General features: G+C 35.6%; 1 protein-coding gene across 13 annotated transcripts in view; it reads right to left on the bottom strand.

Moving 5' to 3' along the window:
- The window catches only part of ATP2B1 (ATPase plasma membrane Ca2+ transporting 1), a 138,201-nt gene that overhangs the window by 33,826 nt on the left and 82,637 nt on the right, over positions 1 to 21,738 (bottom strand). For 8 of the 13 annotated variants that reach the window (XM_080659673.1, XM_080659671.1, XM_080659681.1 and 5 more), the window contains 9 exons: positions 20,393 to 20,590; positions 15,935 to 16,189; positions 15,723 to 15,848; positions 10,845 to 10,985; positions 8,517 to 8,555; positions 7,590 to 7,751; positions 5,946 to 6,160; positions 2,168 to 2,410; positions 543 to 784 (listed from right to left, as the gene is read on the bottom strand). In XM_080659673.1, the coding sequence (XP_080515799.1) occupies positions 543 to 784; positions 2,168 to 2,410; positions 5,946 to 6,160; positions 7,590 to 7,751; positions 8,517 to 8,555; positions 10,845 to 10,985; positions 15,723 to 15,848; positions 15,935 to 16,189; positions 20,393 to 20,590 (1,621 nt within the window). The remainder of the gene's footprint in view (positions 1 to 542; positions 785 to 2,167; positions 2,411 to 5,945; positions 6,161 to 7,589; positions 7,752 to 8,516; positions 8,556 to 10,844; positions 10,986 to 15,722; positions 15,849 to 15,934; positions 16,190 to 20,392; positions 20,591 to 21,738) is intronic. The other 5 variants (XM_080659675.1, XM_080659682.1, XM_080659674.1 and 2 more) reach the window with 1 other exon arrangement.

The following is a 21,738-nucleotide window of genomic DNA, read 5'->3' as shown; positions in this document are numbered from 1 at the left end:
TCAAAATGATAGGAGATACTTAAATATGACATCACAGCAGCATAATTGGATAAAACCTCACTTTGATATAAAAGGAGAATTCTCAAGACCTAGTTTTAATGCTTTGCTATTTTAAAAACTAATCTATAATTCATTCATCACATTTTTGAGTCTATTGTCTACAAGGCAGTGTTGAATATAAAAACTTCAGTTTTTCTTTATAGGAGGCATATTTTTCATGATCCTATATAACAATGAAATCAACATGTTTAAAAACAAGTATCAAGATTTACTTTATTAAATCTACCAGATTAGATGTAAATGAATGTAATGGGCTTATTTCCCCTGTAGCAAAACACTAAGAAATAAAAGAAACTGGAGTATAAAAATGGCAGAATACCATGGGCTAATATCGGGATACCATTAAAATATACTAAAAGCTCTGAGGTGCCATCAAATGCTCCATATTCACAAAAAAGAAAATAGCAACAATAACAACACAGTAGGTATTTCATAAAGCAACTGTAGTTAGCAATTTATTCATCTCAGCACTTTACTCTTACTTTTTCAGAATTATCTCAGATGCACCCTTGCTGAATATTCGATAACTTCCATCAGAATTTTTCAGGACAGTACTCATGGACTTCCTAACAGAATTGAAGGTGTAGACTTTGTACAGTGATTCTTCTGGTATTTCATTTCTAACATCCTGATAATCCCGTTTTAAATCCAAAAGAAATCCCAACAAGGCACATTCAGTTTTATTACCAACATGACGAGGTAATCCACCCTCTTTCTCTGGGGGCTATAAGAGAAAAAGGTTTAGACACTAGCTAGTATCACCTTGTTTCTCTATGACAGTTTAATCTATTACACATAAAACAAAATACAACATTTTAAAACAAAATTACATAGTAAACTTGTATTGATATAGGCATTTCAGAGAGGGACACAGAATGATGAGGCAGAAAGGAGTTCTGGGACGAGAATGACATGGATTCCAATCTCAGCCCTGCCAGTTACTAGCTATGGGAATTTTTCGCAAGTTACCCAGTGGTTGTGGCCCTTGGCTTCAGCATCTGAAAAACAGGAGCACTTATGATGCAAGAATTAAATAAGTCATGGTTCCTGACATGGGTAATGGGGCTTAACTTTAATTTCTCTCATTTTCTCTTCCTGTTTTCACTCAACATTTATATTAAATAATTCAAAATTAGATCTACTTTACAATTTTTATAGCTTAAAACAAAAGTTTATGTGTTAAAATAAAGCACTATTGCCTTAAATGTATATAAAAGCTTTATTTTTTCATAGTATTTTCACAAGTTTTACCTCATATAATCATCACAGAAGTATTAAGGGCAGATGTAACTGTCTTTACTTAATAATTAAAGAAAGTAAAGCTCAGACTTTCTGCTAGTAAAAGGCAAAGTTAGATTAGAACCAATATCTCTATTAACTTCCAATCCAATAATCAATTGGTGTATTTTTCACTGAACAACTTGCAGTATTAATTTTGTTCATGGTCTTCATACATAAATCACTAGAACACATACGAAGTGAAATAATTTCATGCTTTATGTTATAAGACTTTTAAAACTTATAAAGTTAAAAAAAATCTTACAAAGTTGAAAATATTTTACTCTAAGGTAGTGCAAGTCTAGAATTACTTTATTGAATTAGTTACTAAAGGTCAAGCATCACCTGATACGTAGGATCTACTGAGAAACCAAAAAAGAACATATAGCATGCATAAGAAAACATTATTTTAAATTGTAATTTGGCTTCAAAATTTTCTCTAGAAAACTGAGAGTTGACTTTTTTTTTATTTTTGTCTACAAAAATAAAACAGCCTGGTCTTTCACAAAATGAGCTTAATAAGAATTTAAAATTAAGGACTTGTTCTGGTTAAAAGGCTTAAGAGTTTCTAAATACAGGAAATTAAAAATATAGGAGGAGAAAGTTACAGGTAAACAAAATGTATATTTTGACCAATAGATCTTACTTGCAACACAAATTGTATCAAAGGAACTTATATACATTTTATGGATATATGCTGTTTAAAAACAACACAATTCAGTTGTTCAATTTATATATATAGTAAAGGTAGGTCTGAAGATCTACATACAATCTAATTATAAATTTTAAAAAAATCAATTTTCATGCATAATTTATTAAAGAAACCTACCAGTATTTTTGATGTATAAGCACAATTCACTGAAATTCCTGTTACAAGATAAGACAAGATATTTGGTGGAATAGCTTCCGGCTCAGGGACCTTTTTGTAATGCTTTTCATTTATATAAGCTTGAACAACTGTCATTCTGTTCATTGTCAATGTTCCTGTTTTATCTGAGCAAATGGCTGTGGCATTTCCCATGGTTTCACAAGCATCCAGATGCCTTACTAAGTTATTATCTTTCATCATTTTCTAAAGTGACAAAAAAATTAGATAAGCTACATATAAAACCAATAGCTTCATTACATTAAAATCATAAACTGCTTTAAAATCAGAATGAAAATTCCCAGCTATATACATATACACAATATAAACCAACAATTTAATATTGGAGGATTTTAGTACATTTGACCTATTCAAATAAGCTTTCTTAGGTTTCAATAATTTGACCACTGCATAACATAATCTAGTAAATGAAAACAGATACCTGCACCCATCTGCAGATCACATCGACTCTACACTGCCTCCAAAAGCTTCTGCGAAGGGACCTCACATTACAAGAGCATTGGTAATCTGTTCTCTATGTACAGATGTACTTAGAGCAGTGTCAGAGTGTATTACATTTAAGGATTAAGTCTCTTTATAAAGTAGAAATGAAAACATTTTTGTATCAATCACCAAGGAAAATGTAGCTTGTATCAATTAAAATATATAGGTTGTGGGCATGTAGTTGCATGTTGTTTGTTATTTTTTTTTTTGAGTTAACATACCATGAACAGAATGAGTCATTTTTAACTTTTCCATATGCTGATGCACTTGATATTCTCACTCTTTGGATCCTCTAATTTACAAGAACAAAAAACATAGTTTCTAAAAAATTAAAAATTTTCATAGTAGCCCCAAAAGGCTTAAGTTAAAATACTTGATATTAATTCTCAAACTATATGTGGATTGTGTTAAAAATAACAAGAGTTTTAAAACTACTAATATGCAAGATATTGCAAAAAAAAAAAAAAAAAAAGGTGATTCCTTGAAGAAATAAATATGGGGAAGAAAGGTGTGTACCTCCCATTTTACTTGTGATTCAAATTAATATTAAGAATTAAAAGAATGAAGTTCTTGCCTGTCCTGCGTGGCTCAGTGGTTGAGCATCGACCTATGAACCAGGAGGTCACCCTTTGATTCCTGGTCAGGGCACATGCCCAGGTTGTGGGCTCGATCCCCAGTAGGGGCATGCAAGAGGCAGCCGATCAATGATTCTCTCTTATCACTGATGGTCCTCTCTCTCTCCCTCTCCCTTCCTCTCTGAAATCAATAAAAAAAATATTAAAGATAAAAAAGAATGAAGGTCTTCCTACAGTAAAGAAAATGTGTTTTTGCAACGCACTAACAGAGTATCCATAAAGACTACACCTCAGTGAAAGGAACAGTAGTTGGTAACATTTAAGCTAAACATTTAATAAAAGCTTAAAGTAGTTACAATGCGCTCATTTTCTACTGAAGAAACACAAATCATTCCTGCTTATATCTTTTTGATTAATTGAAAAATTAATATCATTAATGATTATTCAAAATGAACTAATGACAGTATTGGTAAAATTGACTGATCAATGTGTCTAAAACAGGGGTGGGCAAACTTTTTGACTCGAGGGCCACAATGGGTTCCTAAACTGGACCAGAGGGCCGGAACAAAAGCATGGATGGAGTGTTTGTGTGAACTAATATAAATTCAAAGTAAAGGAGCGGAGGAGAGAGCAAGAGAACCCTCCGCTCTTTCGGCTCCGCAGGCCAGATAGAACAGTCGAATGGGCCGGATCCAGCCTGTGGGCCGTAGTTTGCCCACGGCTGGTCTAAAATTGTTTATCACAATTATTTGTAACTAGAGGTCCAGTGCACGAAATACATGTACTCAGGGGGTTCCCTCAGTCGGACATCCTTAGCGCTGCTGCGAAGGCGGGAGAGGCTCCCACCACCACTGCTGCTTCTGACAGCCATGAGCCCAGCTTCTGACGCACTGACCACCAGGGAGCAGCTCCTGTGTTGAGCATCTGCCCCCTGGTGGTCAGTGAGCATCATAGCGACCAGTTGTTCCATTGATTTGCATATTAGCTTTTTACTATATAGGATTATCTTAAAACATCAAAAAAGTACAAATAGATAAGTATACTGCTGGAGGACATGCTCCGTTTGCATTTTATTTTTTAATAGAGTGGTTCTCTATTTTACCATCACTTTGATACATTTATTAACCACTTTATTTTTGAAACAATATGTTAAATGTCTGAAAAACAACTCAAACAGTAATCAAAAAATATTCTTATCATGACACGTCTACTGTAAAATACTCGAGAATACTGGAGCTGAGTGCTAGAACAGAAACTATGACTAATTACGTTATGTCACTCAACGTCATCAATGCTACTTAAAGAGAACTGCTAACTAAAAATAGAAATTGACAAGAGCAGTATTCTTCCAGGAAGTATAATTTTAGTTGAAAAGCTGTTTTGAAAGATCAAAACTGTCCAAGCTAAAACCTTTTAAAATCACCTTTTCCAAATAAAGTATAAAATTGATAAAAATAAGTTAATCCTCAGATTATTACTTTCGGTAAGTAGCAGTTAGCAAATCCATCAGAGCACATTTTTTTTTTTTTTAGCATTCTACTAGAAAAACAGGAAGGATTAAGCTACTGTAAACTGAGTAGTCAGGGAAGGTGACATCTGAAGAGCCTGAGTAAATAGACCAGATCAGCGGTCGCCAACCGGTGGTCAGGGAGGTCCGAAAGGTTGGCAACCGCTGGACCAGATGAATCGAAGGAAGGGCATGTGGGCTCTGAAGTGAGAACATGGTTGGGATATTTGAAAGCAGCAGGAAGTCTGGTGAGGTAGACCAGAAGGAGAAAGGTAGATTAGCACCAAGAGGTAAGCAGGAGCCACACTGGGTAGGGCCCTCAGGCTCTGGGAAGGAGCTGGAATTTTATTCTTTGTGTCATGAAAAGTCACTGAAGTGTTATGCAGGAAACAGTATGATCTGAATAATTTTTTTGGAACACGAGCCTGCCTACTTGGTGAAGGCTAGACCATGAGGTGACAGGAGTAGAAGAATGGAAACAAGGAGGCTTTAGAGCAGAGGTGGGGAACCTTTTCCTGCAGCGGCCATCTGGGTATTTATAACACCATTCGTGGGCCATACAAAATTATCAACTTAAAAATTAGCCTGCTATATTTGGTCAAACATTTAATCGACTCACCCCTAATGCCTTGGCAGGGCCAGACCAAGTGATTTCAAGGGCCTTATACAGCCCTTGGGCTGGACATTCCCGTCCTTGCTAGAAGGTTGGACTGGAGTGAACCCTTTCTTTGCTCTCATACCACAGTAAATGACATTCTTAATCTTACAATGAGAAAGAGGAGGGAACATGACTTGACAACATAAATACTATACAATGAAAATTAAGCCACAAGTCTGCCTAGCAGAGTTGTGCTTAGTTTTGTGGCAAGGCTATCCTCCAAGGTAGCGGTCGCCAACCCGTGGTCCGTGAACCACTCGTGGTCCGTGAGGTCTGAAAGGTTGGCGACCACTGCTCCAAGGAACGTACAGTTCTCTATGTACTGGGATCCTCAACTGGGGGAAAGAGATGGAATCAAGGACAGCCTTTCTAAAGCAAACAAGTGTAAATTTATGAAATTCTCTTCCTTTCAGAATGAAAAACAAGAATAAGAGATGTGCATTTCCACCCCAGCTAGTACTTTAAACTTAGTACATCTCCTTAACTGTTTCTACTTACCTTGACTGAGTAAGCCAATGAGATAGTGACTGCGAGTGGAAGACCTTCTGGCACAGCTACCACTAAAACCGTAACTCCAATAATGAAGAACTTCACAAAATATTGTATGTAAATCGGTGTGCACTCAGCAAGCCATTGTCTCTTCTGAACCCAGAATGTATCAATTACAAAATATAACACTAGAATGATAACTGTGATGGCAGACATCAACAAACCTTTCAGTATACAAAGAAAAGAAAAATGTAATTATTTCAATATTCCAGACACTATCCATTGTCAGTTACAAACTGGCCACTGGAAGAATTATAGCTGGTTTGGTAATACTTATTTTAATTTCTTTGGGAAATTGTTAATATCCTTTTTTGCACTTGTCATTGTCATATTTAATTTTTGCTTCCAAGTGTAGTCTTGTCCCTAGGAGAACTGGGAGAAATTGTTTAGGATTCTTTCCTATACTTCACTGTATTCTCCTTGGTCTTCTACTAAAGCTGAGACAAAATCATAGGCATTGATAAGAAAATACCAACAACTTGGCATAAGCTGGTGCTTTACATATTGGGAACTTACCTGTTGCTGAAAGACAATCCAATAAGAATCTGATGAATGAGAAGACGTGAAATTAAATATTCAACCCTAACTTTTTAATTAAAAAAATTATCTGAATCATTATCTTTAGTCTATCCTTATTACTTCATTAACTTAGAAAAACAAGAGTTAATCATGTAATATGAATCATTTACCCCTCTATTTTGTGGGTTATTTAGCCCCATATAAATGAATATTAAAAAATAAGGCAAGTCCACATATCTGGGTCTAATAACCCAAGTCAATGCTTACTAAAAACCATCACTATGTTAAAATCCACCCTTATCCCCAACACTATGGAGTCAGTATTATCAGTTGCCTTATTTATTAAAAGAAGCATATATTTGCTATTAGATAATAAACTTCTTGAGGACAAAAGCAAAAACATAACTTTTTCTAACATATTCCTAGCAGTAATAAAATAATGCAATTTACCTGACTTAATAACATATACTGATTCATAAAGGTGATACCGCTGGAGGACATGCTCCGTTTGCATTTTATTTTTTAATAGAGTGGTTCTCTCAACATGTGTTTTCCAGTGATGGCAACAGTTTAGTAATTTCAGCCTCATCAGAATGATGTACTCCATTTAATTAACTAAACTATAACTTCTAGGAAAACATACACTTAAATTTTTCATAAATAGTAAAAAGATGAACAAAATGTGCGATAAAGATTTCTTTTAAATAAAATATAGTTGGGTAATCTGCATGGAGTAACCTCACTGCTAGCCCTCTCTATTGTTCCCAGAAATTCAGAGATGAGAGCATGGGCTTGTGAACTGGTAGTTGTACGCGCTAATCTACCCACTTATTAGCAAGCTGACAGAGGATGTGGCCTCTACGTAATGCGGGGATAACAGCCTCTAAGCAATGAAGAGGATCTTCAATAACTCAAAAGACCTGGTACATAGTGGATAAAACTGAAAATATTTTTAACTCCTCTTCCAGTCACAAAGCAATGATTTTCCAGCCTTAAGTATGTCAAAAGATGATTTTTAATCAGGAAGCTAGTGTATTTTAAAATAAATACCTTACTTTCCTTTAGGTATCATACCTGCTTTGCCAATCTGAACAGCCAGCTTTGTAAGTTTCCCTTGTAAAACAGATTTTTCCTTTTTTGGCAAATTTGACTTCTTTTTGTCTTTTTCATCACCATCTCCACCATCTTCACTCTTCAAAGGCTGCATTTCCATGGCTGCACCATCCTGGGCTTTTGCTGCATTTAAGAGCAAATGTAATTTCACTACATTTTAAAGGCACACACAACTTGACATTTTGAAGCAAGTTTTGATAAAAATCAGTTTTCTTTTAGAAACTAGGAAAGATTTAAACATTCACTTTTGTGTGTGCACATGTTGCATGTCTTATCCAAAGAAAATAAGACAACAGTGAGACTTGGTTGTGAAACTCTGTACCAGACTTGAGCATGTTGTGCTACATAATACAGATGAGGCATAGAAAGGAAGAAACGGTAGGGTCCTTAAACTAAGAACTAAACACCAAATCATTTCTCTTCCCCTGTGTTGTGTTAGGGAATGAGACTTACTCAAAACATCCCAAGTCCCTTCTATATAATTTATACTATAATGCAGAATATTATGTATCATCTTACACACAGAGAAATACCTATGTGTACAGACTATTAAATAGATGCAAAAATATGTTATATATTTTGTTTCTTATGCATTTTTGCTAGTAGTGACATAGTAACCGATTTATACTACCCAAAATGTTTAAGTTGAAAGTTACGTACTCTGGATTTTTCTACGCTTACCAGCACAAATCACAATTAAAATCTATTAACACTGCAAAGGCAGCACGACTCGGGCACTAAGGAAGAGAGCTTAACCCAAGTTAACATATATTGCTGATTTTCCCTGCTACATGGATCTTACACTTTTGGATGAATATAGTACACATTAGATATATTTTTGGATATGATGAAAAGAAGCTAACTATACTTTTATCCTCCTGAATTTACCTTTGTTGCGATTCTCAATAGCTCCATCTTGTTTCTTATCTGTAGGAACAAAATGGGAATTAAAGCTTTCCAAAAGAAATGAATACAGCCATGCTAAATTATGCAAAGGTAGTTCACATTTCTATAACAGCATTGTTACACAGTGCTACGTGTGTTTGTGTGTGTGTACAGATTAGGAAGCATCTAGTTTGTAATGACCTACTGGTCAATTACTCCCTGGTCTTAACCATAGGGGATACTCCAAAATAATTTGGGCATCTATAATTGTATGATTTCTCCCTAAGACTTTTTACTCTTTTACACTGTGATAAACCCAAATATAATACAATAGGTTTTCAAACTAAATACAGATATACTCCTAAGAAAGCAGAAAAGGACAGGGGTAAAGAGGGAGGGAGAAATGTCATAGAAATACAATAAGCAGGAGAGCTTTGATGGGAATGAGAACAAAAACAGTACCTGTATAAAGACAGTGGAGGCAAGTAAGTGAAACTAGAACATGAATGTACTATCAGTTGAGTTCATTATAATAATTGGCTTAGACTTGGAGAAAAGAGAGATGAGAATGTCTGAAGCAATAAGGTCATCAAGGAGGGAATGGGTCTAGTGTTTGGAAGTAGGTAAAATAATATTAGAAAGGACAGAGAAGCAGCAGAATCATTCAGTCTATTTTTCTTCCAACTTCTCTATCAAGGAGAACTATCTTCAAACTGGAAGATGTGGAACAAATATGGTCAAGATGGAACAGAGGCTCAAGATAAATGAGGAGATAGTAAGAGAACACCTAGCTACTTTCAATGACCTCAAGCTGGAGAGAGACCAGAGAGCCACATTCCAGATGACTAAGGAACTGAGACAGATTACCCTGCCCTGGGCTGCCTGTGACCAGAGGAGGGCTGGAAGTCCACAGATGAAAACTGGTGTCTCATTCTATTAAAAAATAACAACATAAAAAACAACCCAAGAACAAAAAATGGTAGACAATGAATTAGATATTAATTCCTGGGAATACCCTTGACTGGATTAAGAAAAACAGGTTTGTAAGACATAAAAAAGGGTGCTTACTGGAAAAGACACTGTGGAGGCAATGAGAACAAAGTCATGACACAACTTCCCTTTATTTTTTAATAAGGCCTCTTCACTAGACTCCTTTAAATTAGGATGCAGCACAGTGTATGAGATAATGCATATAAAGCATTCAATAAATGGTATCATTATTACTGGTTTTCAAATTGCCTTTCACTCTTAAGAAACCTAAAGGAGGCAGATGGGAGGGCTGTGGTGAGGAATAGGAAAAACCTAGAATGTGGAGCTTGCCATCCTCACTTGCAGCAAGAACTTTTCAAACACTTTTTTTGTTTGAAATGAAGATTTCACAGCTGAAGACAAAACCTAAAGAACAAAACGCCTAATATTTAAAACACTGCTGTAGTTAGAACACACCAAGATTTTAGCAAGACATTTATTTTACAAGATCTCAAAATACGTGTGTGAGAGAAATATGGGCTTACTACTCTTAAATAAAATTAAATAAATCTAAGTGGTTAAATCACAGTAAACTGCTGTCAGTTTAAAGGGAAAAAACTCTGGAATAATCCCGAATGGAAGAAAACTGCTATATAGCAGACACAGAAGCAGGGTGGGGAGGACTTTTAGAAAAAAAGTATCATGCTGTCCAACTAAGTGATTCTGAGTTGTTGCACTATGTATGATGGAGTTTCTTATAAGATCCTAGTAGGTGAGCTACAGTTATCAAGTTTGCTGGATAGATTACTTGGAGGGATAGCAGAGACAATGGATCAAAATAAAGATCTTCATATCTAATGATGAGATGAATATTACACAACAAACATAGTAGGTGTCAAAGTGAAGTCTTTGACACCTTCATAAGTACAGACTGAAGATTAAAAGCTCAATGAGTCCAAAATGTAATAAGGCTGGCAAAGAAGGCTACTACTAAAGTAGTAGAAAAAAATACGCAGATGGGAAGTGAGAGTTTACTTCATTTTCTGGTCAGATGACAGGGAGAGTCTAAAACTAGAGAATAAACAGAATAAAGACAATTCGAGTGGTTCAAGATGAAGTTGCCCCATGGTAATGGGGACTGATGCATTCACTAAAAGCCTTTCATGGACTATTTAACCTAAAAGAAAACTTTCCCTCTACTAATTCTACCACTTTAATGGACAATATTGGGCAATACTGTAACTTTTTTGTAGAATTTTTCATATCAAACTTCATAAAAGAAGTGTATGTTTTGTACCAGTTCTTATAATTTAGTTGCCATATTTTCAAATACCAATTCTTATAGCAAATCACCATTCTTACTTTTCTTTTCCTTTTTCTTCTCATCTTTCTTCTCTTCCTCTTCACTTCCAGCTCCAAGTAAGGTAAAGATAATTCCAGTTTGAGAATTTATACCTACAGCAGTAACTACCATTCTTCCAGAGCCTTCCATTACATGAGTACCTACAACAGAAAACTTGTTTGTTTTTTTAAATTAGATTTTTCTTCCTATCACCAAATTTCAAATTTTAGTAACATTGTCTTTAATATCCTTAATATTTAATAAAATGAACTCAAAGAAGACATTAAATAAAACCTAAATTCTTATGCTTAAGGTTTTAACTCTGTAATCACTCATATCTAAGTTCAACACAACTTGACCAACTCATTTATCATGCGATATTGGGCAAATTATAACATCTCAAAAATTGGCTACAACAGATCTAGCGTGAGACTCAAGCCTATAAATGCAAAGTGCTCAGCACAGTGCCTGGAATTTGATGAAAGTAAATGCTCAACTTAAAAAATTATAACATCATCATCATCATCATCATCATCATCATCATCATCATCAGGACCTATTCCTAAGAAATACATTGTTCATAAAAGAAGTGTGCTTATAACCAAAGGGATTCCACAGCAACAGATGCCCCATTTCCCACACTCAACCCCACAACCTCTACCTAACCCAGACCCTCATCCCAGTCTGCTGAGATTACCACAACAGCCTCGTAGGTACCTAGTCTATGTTTATAGTTCATCCCGAAATTAGTTTTAATCTTCCTAAAATGTGATTTTTGTCCCAAGCCTCTCATGGCTCAAAAAATTCTGAGGCTACACTGCCCACTGGACTAAGTGCAAGATCACCTTGAGATCAACCAACCTTTCAAACCTTTTCACCCACTACTTCAATATAACATTCCATTATAGAAAGCTAGGGAGCAGACATGGGAATACTGATTGAATTCAGACCAACCCTCACAACAATGTCCAGAGTTGGCAGACATGTTTATTCTTACTTCCCAGAAACATGCCCAAGGTTACACTACTATTAAATGGCAAGGCAAACATTCAACCCTGCTCTGTCAGAGGACGGAGGACATAATCTTCCTACAATGTAATGCTAATAAATTTGTTTACAGTTCTCCAACTTGTACACCCACATCTCTGCACCTTTTATCATTCATTAAAAGGCTTCCTACCTCTCTAATATTTTGGTTAATTTTAAGTAGCTTTTGAAACTTAACTCTTTTTTTAAACACTCAAGTCTTCTTAAGTTACCACTTATTTATTTGATCTCCTAGTTCACAGCCACTGGAAGGTATCATTAATGGTATCATTATTGATGATATCATTAATGATACCCTACAGCACCTACCACCATCTTATGTAACAAGTTAATGCTCAAAGATTATTTGCTAAATCTATATATATAAAAGCCTAAGCGACCATTCCACCATTCGACCAGTAGCTATGATGCACACTGACCACCAGGGGGCAAACGCAACACACAGGTATGGAAACATGGAACAGACTGATGAATCTCAGAGGGAAGCAGGGGAGAGGAGGGCGGGAAGAGATTAATCACAGATCTTATATGCATACTAGAGGCCCAGTGGACAGATTTGTGCACTGGTGGGGTCCCTCGGCCTGGCCTGCGGGGATTGGGCTGAAACCGACAGTATGACATCCCCCAAGGGGTCCCAGATTGCGAGAGGGCACAGGCCAGGCTGAGCGACCCCATCGGTGCACGAATCCATGCACCAGGCCTCTAGTAAAATCATAAAGCATATGTACTTACTTCAGTACTTAAGTATTTACACTTGGCTATTTAATTATGGAGTAACGAATCCAATAAGAATTTTTTAGGCCTTTGATTTTCTTGCTTTAACAACCTATATTCTAAGTATTTCACTAAATATTAGTTTCTTTGCCAGTAAAAATGTAAGGCAAACAATAAGTGAAATTCAGGACAGCAAAACAACATTTATTGGGCAAGCACTATGTGTAAAAGACAGTTTGTTTCTTTTAAAACTTCTGGCTTTCAGCAGATTTCAATTTTTTATGTTCTGTTCTTCCTTACCACAGGTAATCATATGTTGGCAGTTAATGTGCTCAAAATAAACAGTTCTTGTTCTAGCCATAGCCCCACTGCTAACTAAAAACTTCTTTTAAAGATCTAAATTTAAGAAGCCAAGAACAGCAGTGAGAGATGGCATCATGAGAATAAATTTAAAAATAAATGCATTTCAAGTTTTTTAGTACATTTTTGGAATAGGGAAATAAATACAGAAAAACTTTCCCACCCGTATTGCGATAAGGGACTCTACAAAGCTATTTCAATCTTTTCCTAAGCATGGAAAATTTATAGAGTTTTCTTGGTATATTTGGTGTGTTAGGAACATGAGTCTACATAAACTTACCAGCCATTTCTGTAAAAACAGGAAAGGACCAAAGTTCAGTTAAAGGATTTCAACCTGAAGAGTTAAGCACTAGGTAAATAAGCTAGATGTACATAAAAGTCCATGAGTAAAAATGGCAAAAGGGCAAGAGGAGACTATTTTAGTTCACTAAATACGGCCCAGTTAGTCTATGGAGATAGAGTAGGTTACACAGCTTCCCTCTCCTCTGAAAAGATTATAGATTTTATTTGCTTAACATTAAATACCGTTTCTTAGAAGTATGGCAAAAAATAAGTAAAATAAGTATACACTGTATGTAAATATATTATCATTATATACCCAAAATATTTCTGTCTTATTTGGAATAAAACACAAGCATATAAAAATAAAGAAAAACCCAAATAGAGTACAAATGTTCTTAGTATAAAATATTGAAGGCACATATATCTCAAGATTTAAAAAACAAATAAAATGATGTCTACATTACAATTGAAATTTTTACCCTATTAATAACGGTGTTCATGTAATAATCAGGGCAGGCTAAACATTCGCTATATTAAGACCATGCATGTGTCCCCAGACCTAGTTCTTGCCCTAGGTCTGGTTTTCTAAATGCTGGTGATAAGCCCAGGAAAAAAAAAAAAAAAAAAAGAAAAAAAAAATAACGGTGTTCATAAATGTACATACATGTAATTACTGATCTTTTTGATAGTTTATTGATTTTTAGAGAGAGAGGAAGGGAAAGGGAGAGAGTGAAACTTTGATTTGAAAGCGACAGATTGATCAGCTGTCTCCTGCACACTCCTCCCTCCCCTCCTCCCAGCCCCGGGAATGAGCCTGCAACCCAGGCATGGGCCCTTGACCGGGAATAGAACTGGCAACCTCCTGGTGCATGGGATGATGCCCAACCAACTGAGCCACACCAGGCAGGGCTAATTACTCTGATTTTTAGTGGTGTGATGTTCTGCAATATCCTTTTTTGGCACGTATTTTCAAAACTTAAAAAGGTAATAGTTAAACTTAGTTATGTGCTCCAAAATTGTGACTCTAACTTAACTGACTGATCACTGTCACAGGCTTTACTTTGGTTTCAGTAAAACCATGTTCAAACAACTGAAATACAAAATTCACAGAGAATAACTGAAAAATTATAGCTGTCAAGTTTTTGAATAGTTAAATCAGTAGGAATCTTCTCACCACATAAAGTGTTAGCAGTTCATTAACATCCTATATAATCCTATATAATAAAGAGGTAATATGCAAATTGACTGTCATACCCTCACAAGATGGCCGCCCCCATGTGGTCACAAGATGGCTGTCCCATGTGGTCACAAGATGGCCGCTGCCCCCATGTGGTCACAAGATGGCTGTCCCCATGTGGTCACAAGATGGCTGCCACAAGATGGCCAGCAGGGGAGGGTAGTTGTGGGCAATCAGGCCAGCAGGGGAGGGCAGTTAGGGGTGACCAGGCCGGCAGGGGAGGGCAGTTGGGGGGGACCAGGCCTGCAGGGGAGAGCAATTGGGGGCGATCGGGCCAGCAGGGGAGGGCAGTTGGGGGCAGTCGGGCCGGCAGGGGAGCAGTTAGGTGTCAATTAGGCTGGCAGGGGAGTGGTTAGGGGGTGACCAGGTTGGCAGGCAGACGCGGTTAGGGGCAATCAGGCAGGCGAGTGGTTGGGAGTCAGCAGTCCTGGATTTTGAGGGGGATGTCCAACTGCCAGTTTAGGCCCAATGGGTCAGGCCTAAACTGGCAGTACAACATCCCCCCAGGGGTCCCAGATTGGAGAGGGTGCAGGCTGTGCTGAGTTACACTCCCTCCCCCTGCACAAATTTCATGCACCAGGCCTCTAGTCTGAAAATAATAGAAGACAAATGGACAACAACTTGCTCCCTCCAAACTCTAGTATAATTCAATTACTAGAAAGCAGCTTGTTTATAATTATTCCCATCATCCCTTCCATTTCATTTCCAATTAACCATAGGTCAAGCTATCACAGTCAGGCTGTTATAAGAATCTCCCAAGTAGACAACCACCTCCTCCCTTTTTCAAACAGAGTACTCTCACCCATACAAATCCTTCCTTTTCCTATTCTCAGAACATGTCTTAACCATGTGCAAATGTAATCCTGCCTAGTAGATGTGGTGCTACTCCTGGACCTACTGTAGATTAATCATATAATCATTAATTTGATTTAAACACATTCTTCAAACAATTTTATACTGCAACAGGCCACATTTTAGTTTTTTCATTATACTAAAATTAGCTTATACTGACTCAAATATCTTGATTTTCTTGGACTCAGTTACCTCATTTGTAAAATATAGCTTTGGATTCAAAGATCTCTAATGTCTTTAACAACTTACAAAAAATAAAAATAAAAATCACTGAGGATTATAAAAATTAAGCCTGCACAAAATCTATAACCCTCTTCACATTATTGGCTTTTAGGGAAATTTTTGATGACAATGGTATACTATTGTGAGGGAGAAAAAAGTTAAAAGTCATAAAAGAAATTCATACCTGATAAAAGTAAGGGATCCTTATCTAAAGACTTTCTAACATGATCAGATTCACCAGTCAATGAGCTTTCATCAATTTTAAGATCATTGCCTTGAATAAGTATGCCATCAGCTGGAAGAAGATCACCTAAAACAAAAAACAATATGCTAAACTGTGAACATGATTATAATAATTATACATCTAGTGTCAGAGCTATTCTCTCTTTTACTTACCATATTTCACTTGAGCAATATCTCCAACAATAATGTCGGCTACAGGTATCTGAATGACCTGACCACCCCTGATGACTGTGAACTTCTGTTCTTGTTCAATTCGACTCTGCAAACCTCTAAACTGTTTCTCCTTACTCCAATCATTGAAAGCTGTCACTAATACCACACATACTACTGACAAGAGGATTGCAGCTCCTTCAATCCAACCAGTTTCACCTTCACCTTCTTCCTCTCCAACAGAAACTTCTCCACAAACTATTTGGAAAGAAAGAAAATGCTCATCAAAAAGGATTCTGAATTGATGGCAATAGCATATAATAAGTTAATTATGAGCTTTATGTACCTAGTTAATTTTACTCATAACTCTAAACATCTCACTGAACTCAAAGCACTCCATAATGACAAAAATGTTTACTATGTCAATTTCAAGTTTTCTGCCTTTGAAGGTTCTCAACCTCAGGACAGGGAGGCCCTCTAGGGTACTACTTAAGAGTAAGGACTGGAAAAATTTACATCCCAACCTTAAGGCAAGTTACTTATTTCTGAGACTTGGTTTCTTCATCTGTCTAATTAGTATACCACCACTAGCCCAGTGTTGTGGTGAAAATTCAATGAGGACATTTGAAAGTACGTAGAAGAGTGGCTGAGATATCCTGCACTCTCAATCAATGGTAAACAATATTTATAATTACATGTGGTAGGCAAGTCACACATGAAAAGTATTATGTGCTACCCAAGAATATATTTACTATATTAACTTTACTGGAGTATGATCAAGTATTGGCTTTTGTAACATGAAAAGTTAAGGAAAGTGCTACTTATTAATTCAACTATTTGAGCACCTACTCTAGGTGCCAGATACCATTTTGGGAGCTAGGGATACAGCTGTGAATAAGACATACAAGCTTCCTCTCCTCACAGAAACCATACTCAGATTGGTAGGTGTGGAAGAAATATGAAGAATTCAGATAATAAAACATCAGATACTGTAAGTGCCATGAAGAAAATAAAACATGGTGACATGCTTACAATTGAAGAGGGCTAATTATGTCTGGATGATCAGGAAAGGTCCCTCTGAAGTCTCCATGATATTTGAGTGAGGAGCCAAATGATAAACAAAAATTAATCATACAGCTCTAAGGGAACAGCATTCCAGGGACAGATTAAAGTAAGTACAAAGGCTCTATGGAAGAAAAGAGTTCAAAAAAGATATAGAGGGGGAAAAATAAAAAACTGAAAACTGTAGAGTCAATAATGGTGAAGAAAGAATAATAGAATAGTGCTTCTTGGACTTTGGGCTGTAATTTATTTGTGAGTCTAAAATCAATTCAGTGGCTCGTGACCAGCATTTTGAAAAATACTGAAATAGTAAAACAGAAAAGTAGTGAAGATATGTATGGTTTCTTAAAAGCTTACTTTGGTTATTTATAAATTCTCATGAAGGCATATGCTCTTCTGTGTTCCTATATAAGTTCTTTCTTAATTGAGGGTTGAGCTGAAATCTCTGAAAGTCAATAGTTCTCTTAGGACAGGCAAACAGGAAAAAGATGATTCAGAAGAAAAGAATGAATAAATGAATGACACTAGAAATGATTAAAGCATATTCCAGAATAGTGAGCATGAACAGAAAAGGATGCTGAATAAAGATTAACCTGGGAATTATGTGGGACAGATGCAGGAAGAGAAGGCAGAAGCTAGAATAAGACCAAAAGGATGATGTGAATATTCACAAAAAATTTGCCTCATATTTTATGACTATGTAGTAGAATTTTCCAAAGACTGCATTATATGTGCTAATACAATAAAATGAATAAAGAAGCAGAAGAGAATCCAGTTATCTTCAATTAAGCAGACATTAAAGAGATAAAATAAAAAAACATCACTAGTCTTCATGATTTCACAACTTTATTAATAACAATTAAACATAGTACTTATAATTATTTATTAAAATAATAATTATTTTAAAATACATTGCTAAATATTTTTTAATTTCTCAATTTTAATTCAGAATACAATAAATATCTACAGATATAACTCACATAATCAAAGCTCTTTGGGGTCCTCAATACTTTTTGGTGTGTAAAGGGTTCCTGAGACCAAAGATTTGGAGAACCACTAGTAGTATATACACTGGTGACTAAAGATTTCTTTATGATGTGGTTTATAGTGCTTCTTTTTACACCAAACTGTATCAGTAAGAAATTTTGATAATTCAGATTTCTATAACTGTTGATTTGCGATTAATGGATTTCCTTTTAAGCAAAGTACTACAAGACTTAGTGTTAAAACACAACATGATAAAAGATACATGAAGGACATTAATAAATGTTAAAAAGAATAAAGTATAAACACTAAACAGCTTCTCACCATGGAGCAAATATATCTTTGTATGTTTTATTAACACCTTCTAGTAGATTCTGAGTCTCTTTAAAGGGCCTTATGACACTGACAACTCTAAATCATCTTCCCAGTTGGATCTAATGCCAGTATCTCCTTAAGCAAATTTGGGAAAGGGCCTGCAAATGAAGCAGTCCCAATTCCATGAAGATTTGCCCTGACCTTATTAGTAACAAAATCCAGTCCTGTTGAAAATACTTTTCTATTTAAAAAAAAATATTTTTATTGATTTTTAGAGAGGAAGTAAGAGGGATAAAGAGATAGAAACATCAATGAGTGAGAAAAATCATTGATTGGCTACCTCCTGCATGCCCCTTACTGGGATGGAGCCCTGACTAGGAATTGAACCAGAGACCTCTTGGTTCATGGATCGACGCTGAACCACTGAGCTATACCAACGGGGCAAAATATTTTTCTTTAGTTTTCTTATAGTCTTGGGGGGAAAAAATGTTAAAAGTAAAAAGTTTTTAATAATCTGCTAACTCACTCAATTGTAGCATACCAATTCCCAGTACTCTATAATGATAGTTGTGTAAACTGAACAGTAATGATTTTCGCTATATGTTGCTAAACATGATATGACCTTCCTTTTCAGATAAAAAGACATACATTTACACATTCTCACACCTACCAACTCACGCACACATATATGAACACACACAGACACAACTACATAAAAACATTTTTAAAATATGAGAGGATAAATATATCAAAACGGTATGGCACATCTCTAAGAAGTGGGATTTTCAGTGAGCATTACTTCCTCTGAATTTTCATATCCCTCCTAATACTCCCACAGAAAAATATGTATTATTTTATTGCATTATTTAATAAAAATAAACATTTTTAAAATAAAAAGAAGTTTTTGAAATAATTTGAGTTAGTACTGACAAGAATATTGCCTAAATCCTTTCTTAGCTATATCAATTACTGTCAGCCACAGGCAATTTTGCCGCCTTTGGGATACTGGGCAATGTCTGGACACCTGTTTGCATTCTCTTGGGAAGTGGTCTAATTAACATTGCAACAAAAAATGTTTCAGTGCAAAATGTCATGTGTTGCTGCTGAGAAACCCTGAACTCAGATAAACGGGATTATTCTGTGACCAACTTTCTTCAAAGGAAAAAAAAAAAAGTTTTCACATGAGCTATAAGTATACCTTTGAAGAAATGACTTTAAATGATTACTTAAGTCAACTTTTAGAGTTAGCAAATACACATTCAAGACTTCATAACTTAAAAGGCACAAGAATGAAGCTTTCACAAATAAAAATATTTTGGAGAATCGCTTTTCAGATATATAAAATACTATTGGTTCACTTTATAGCTATTTAAATATACTGCCAAAACCCAAACTAGATTTCCTAGCAGTTACAGAATATACTGTCAGAAATACCCATTTTAAAATACATGTTTTAAATGGAGAAGAAATTTAAAAGAGAAATGAAGGCCATAGAAAGGTGGGAGAAAAACAAAACCATTTGTAGCTACAAGTTAAGGTAGATCTACCATTCTATAGTGTATTTTCCACTGGTCAGGATACTTTATAGTATAAACATTTCTTGAATGGCAAGGAAATTACCCAAATTATGAACATAACAACACATTTTAAGAACTTCAAAAGTAGTGGATGGGGGAAGAGAACAGAATTTTGCTTTCATAATGATTTTCCAAGAGATTTTTAAAAAATCCAAATAAAAAATTATTTTACAATAGTGCTCTAAAAAACTTCAACACAGTGATGGCACAGGCCATATCATATATATGGCTTAGCTCCTTGCCAGACACATAGTATGCATAGATGGGCAGGTGATTTAACCTGTCTCACTGTAAAGTGGAGGTGACACTATCTATGTCATAGGTTATTGTGAAAATTATCTGAGGTAATATATTTCAAGAACTACTAAAGGCACTGGGCACTGTTAGAACAGTGTCTGGTACATAGCAAACAGTAAATAAATGCTGGTCTGCTATTATTATTATTATTATGTATTAGGTAAGCTAATGAGCTTAACTTAGCATCACACATCAAACTCTTCTTTTTCCTCCCCAATTTACTTACGTGCATTATCCCCTTCTGGAGGTTGATAAAAAGAAAGGCCCAGTGATACTATGGCTGCAATTTCTAATATAATTAAAGTGACATCTTGTAATGCTTCCCATACTAACTGAAGAAAGGTTTTTGGCTTTTTAGGAGGTATAAAGTTCTTTCCAAACACTGCTTCTCTTCTTTCTATATCTACAGGATTTCCACTTAAACCTAATAAAAAGAAACAAGATTTCAGTGAACAGTTTTACTATTTACAAATGAAAATATTTTATTGAAAACACATTCATTCTTTACACTTTAGATTCTGATTCATAAGGCTCTATCAGAATGGTTCATTTTTGTGCGTTAGTCATGTTCAGAATTTAAATCAATGCAAACATGTGCAGTGCTTTAAAATTACATTTTAAGCAAGATAACTCAAAATTAGATTAATAATTTTCACTTTTCCAAACTGCTTATTTTTATCATACCATTTTATTCCACCTTGTAGACTACTAGAGACCAGAACTGATATGACACTGATCATTTTTATATTGGAATTAAACATTTCCATGATCTTTACTGACGATGTTTTCCCTCCCCAAATGGAGAACTATATAAAGATATTTTTTTTTGCTTTACTTATTGCATCTTGGTTAACTTAATCAGTGAACACATTTGATTTTCATTTATATTTACTGAAGAACAATGAAAAGCCAATCTATCACAAGCTCTAGCATTTCTCTTACCAAAATGTCTGTTACACTGGGATTGATAAAAGATTTGCAAGTCCCAAAAAACAGGAGACTTAGGATGACCTTTATTTCAAGTTTTACTTAGGATTTATTTCCAATTGAAGAAATATTGACTGATTTCAACTACTGTCACTGTAAGGAAAATAGTATTATGCCTAGTTTGTGGAATTAGAAAGTTATGAGGGATAGGTTGGGTGAACATCAATTTTGCCTTTCCTTCATCCTATCAAACAAGTCCTCCTCTGATTTAACCGGTTGATCCTGTCAAACCTAAATATATCTAAATTTGCTCATGCAAAGTATGTACACACATTACTGTGAGGGTATGAACACACAGCAGTGACAAACAACAGTTTTCCTTAGTCGGTTTAAGAATATCGAAGAAGGGGGCAGAGATACCAGGGTGATATGACTTTTAATTTATCACCACAAATTTAAATTTATAATTAATTTCAACTGTTTTGGGGAGGGGGTCAAGAACTCATTCTAAGAGAACATGAAAGCAGGAGGACAGGAAAACAGATTACTAGAAGGCTCTGGGTTTTAAGTGGGTTAGCTATTAATCTCAATGCAGAGGCAGGTGGAAAGTACAAGAGCAAGAACAAAGAAAGTATATTGTTAGAA

The sequence above is a fragment of the Plecotus auritus genome (genome assembly GCF_963455305.1).
Source record: "Plecotus auritus genome assembly, chromosome: 3".
NCBI classification, from domain to species: Eukaryota; Metazoa; Chordata; class Mammalia; order Chiroptera; family Vespertilionidae; genus Plecotus; species Plecotus auritus.
The sequence above is the reverse complement of the archived record's forward strand: the minus strand, read 5'-3'. Positions and strand labels throughout refer to the sequence as shown.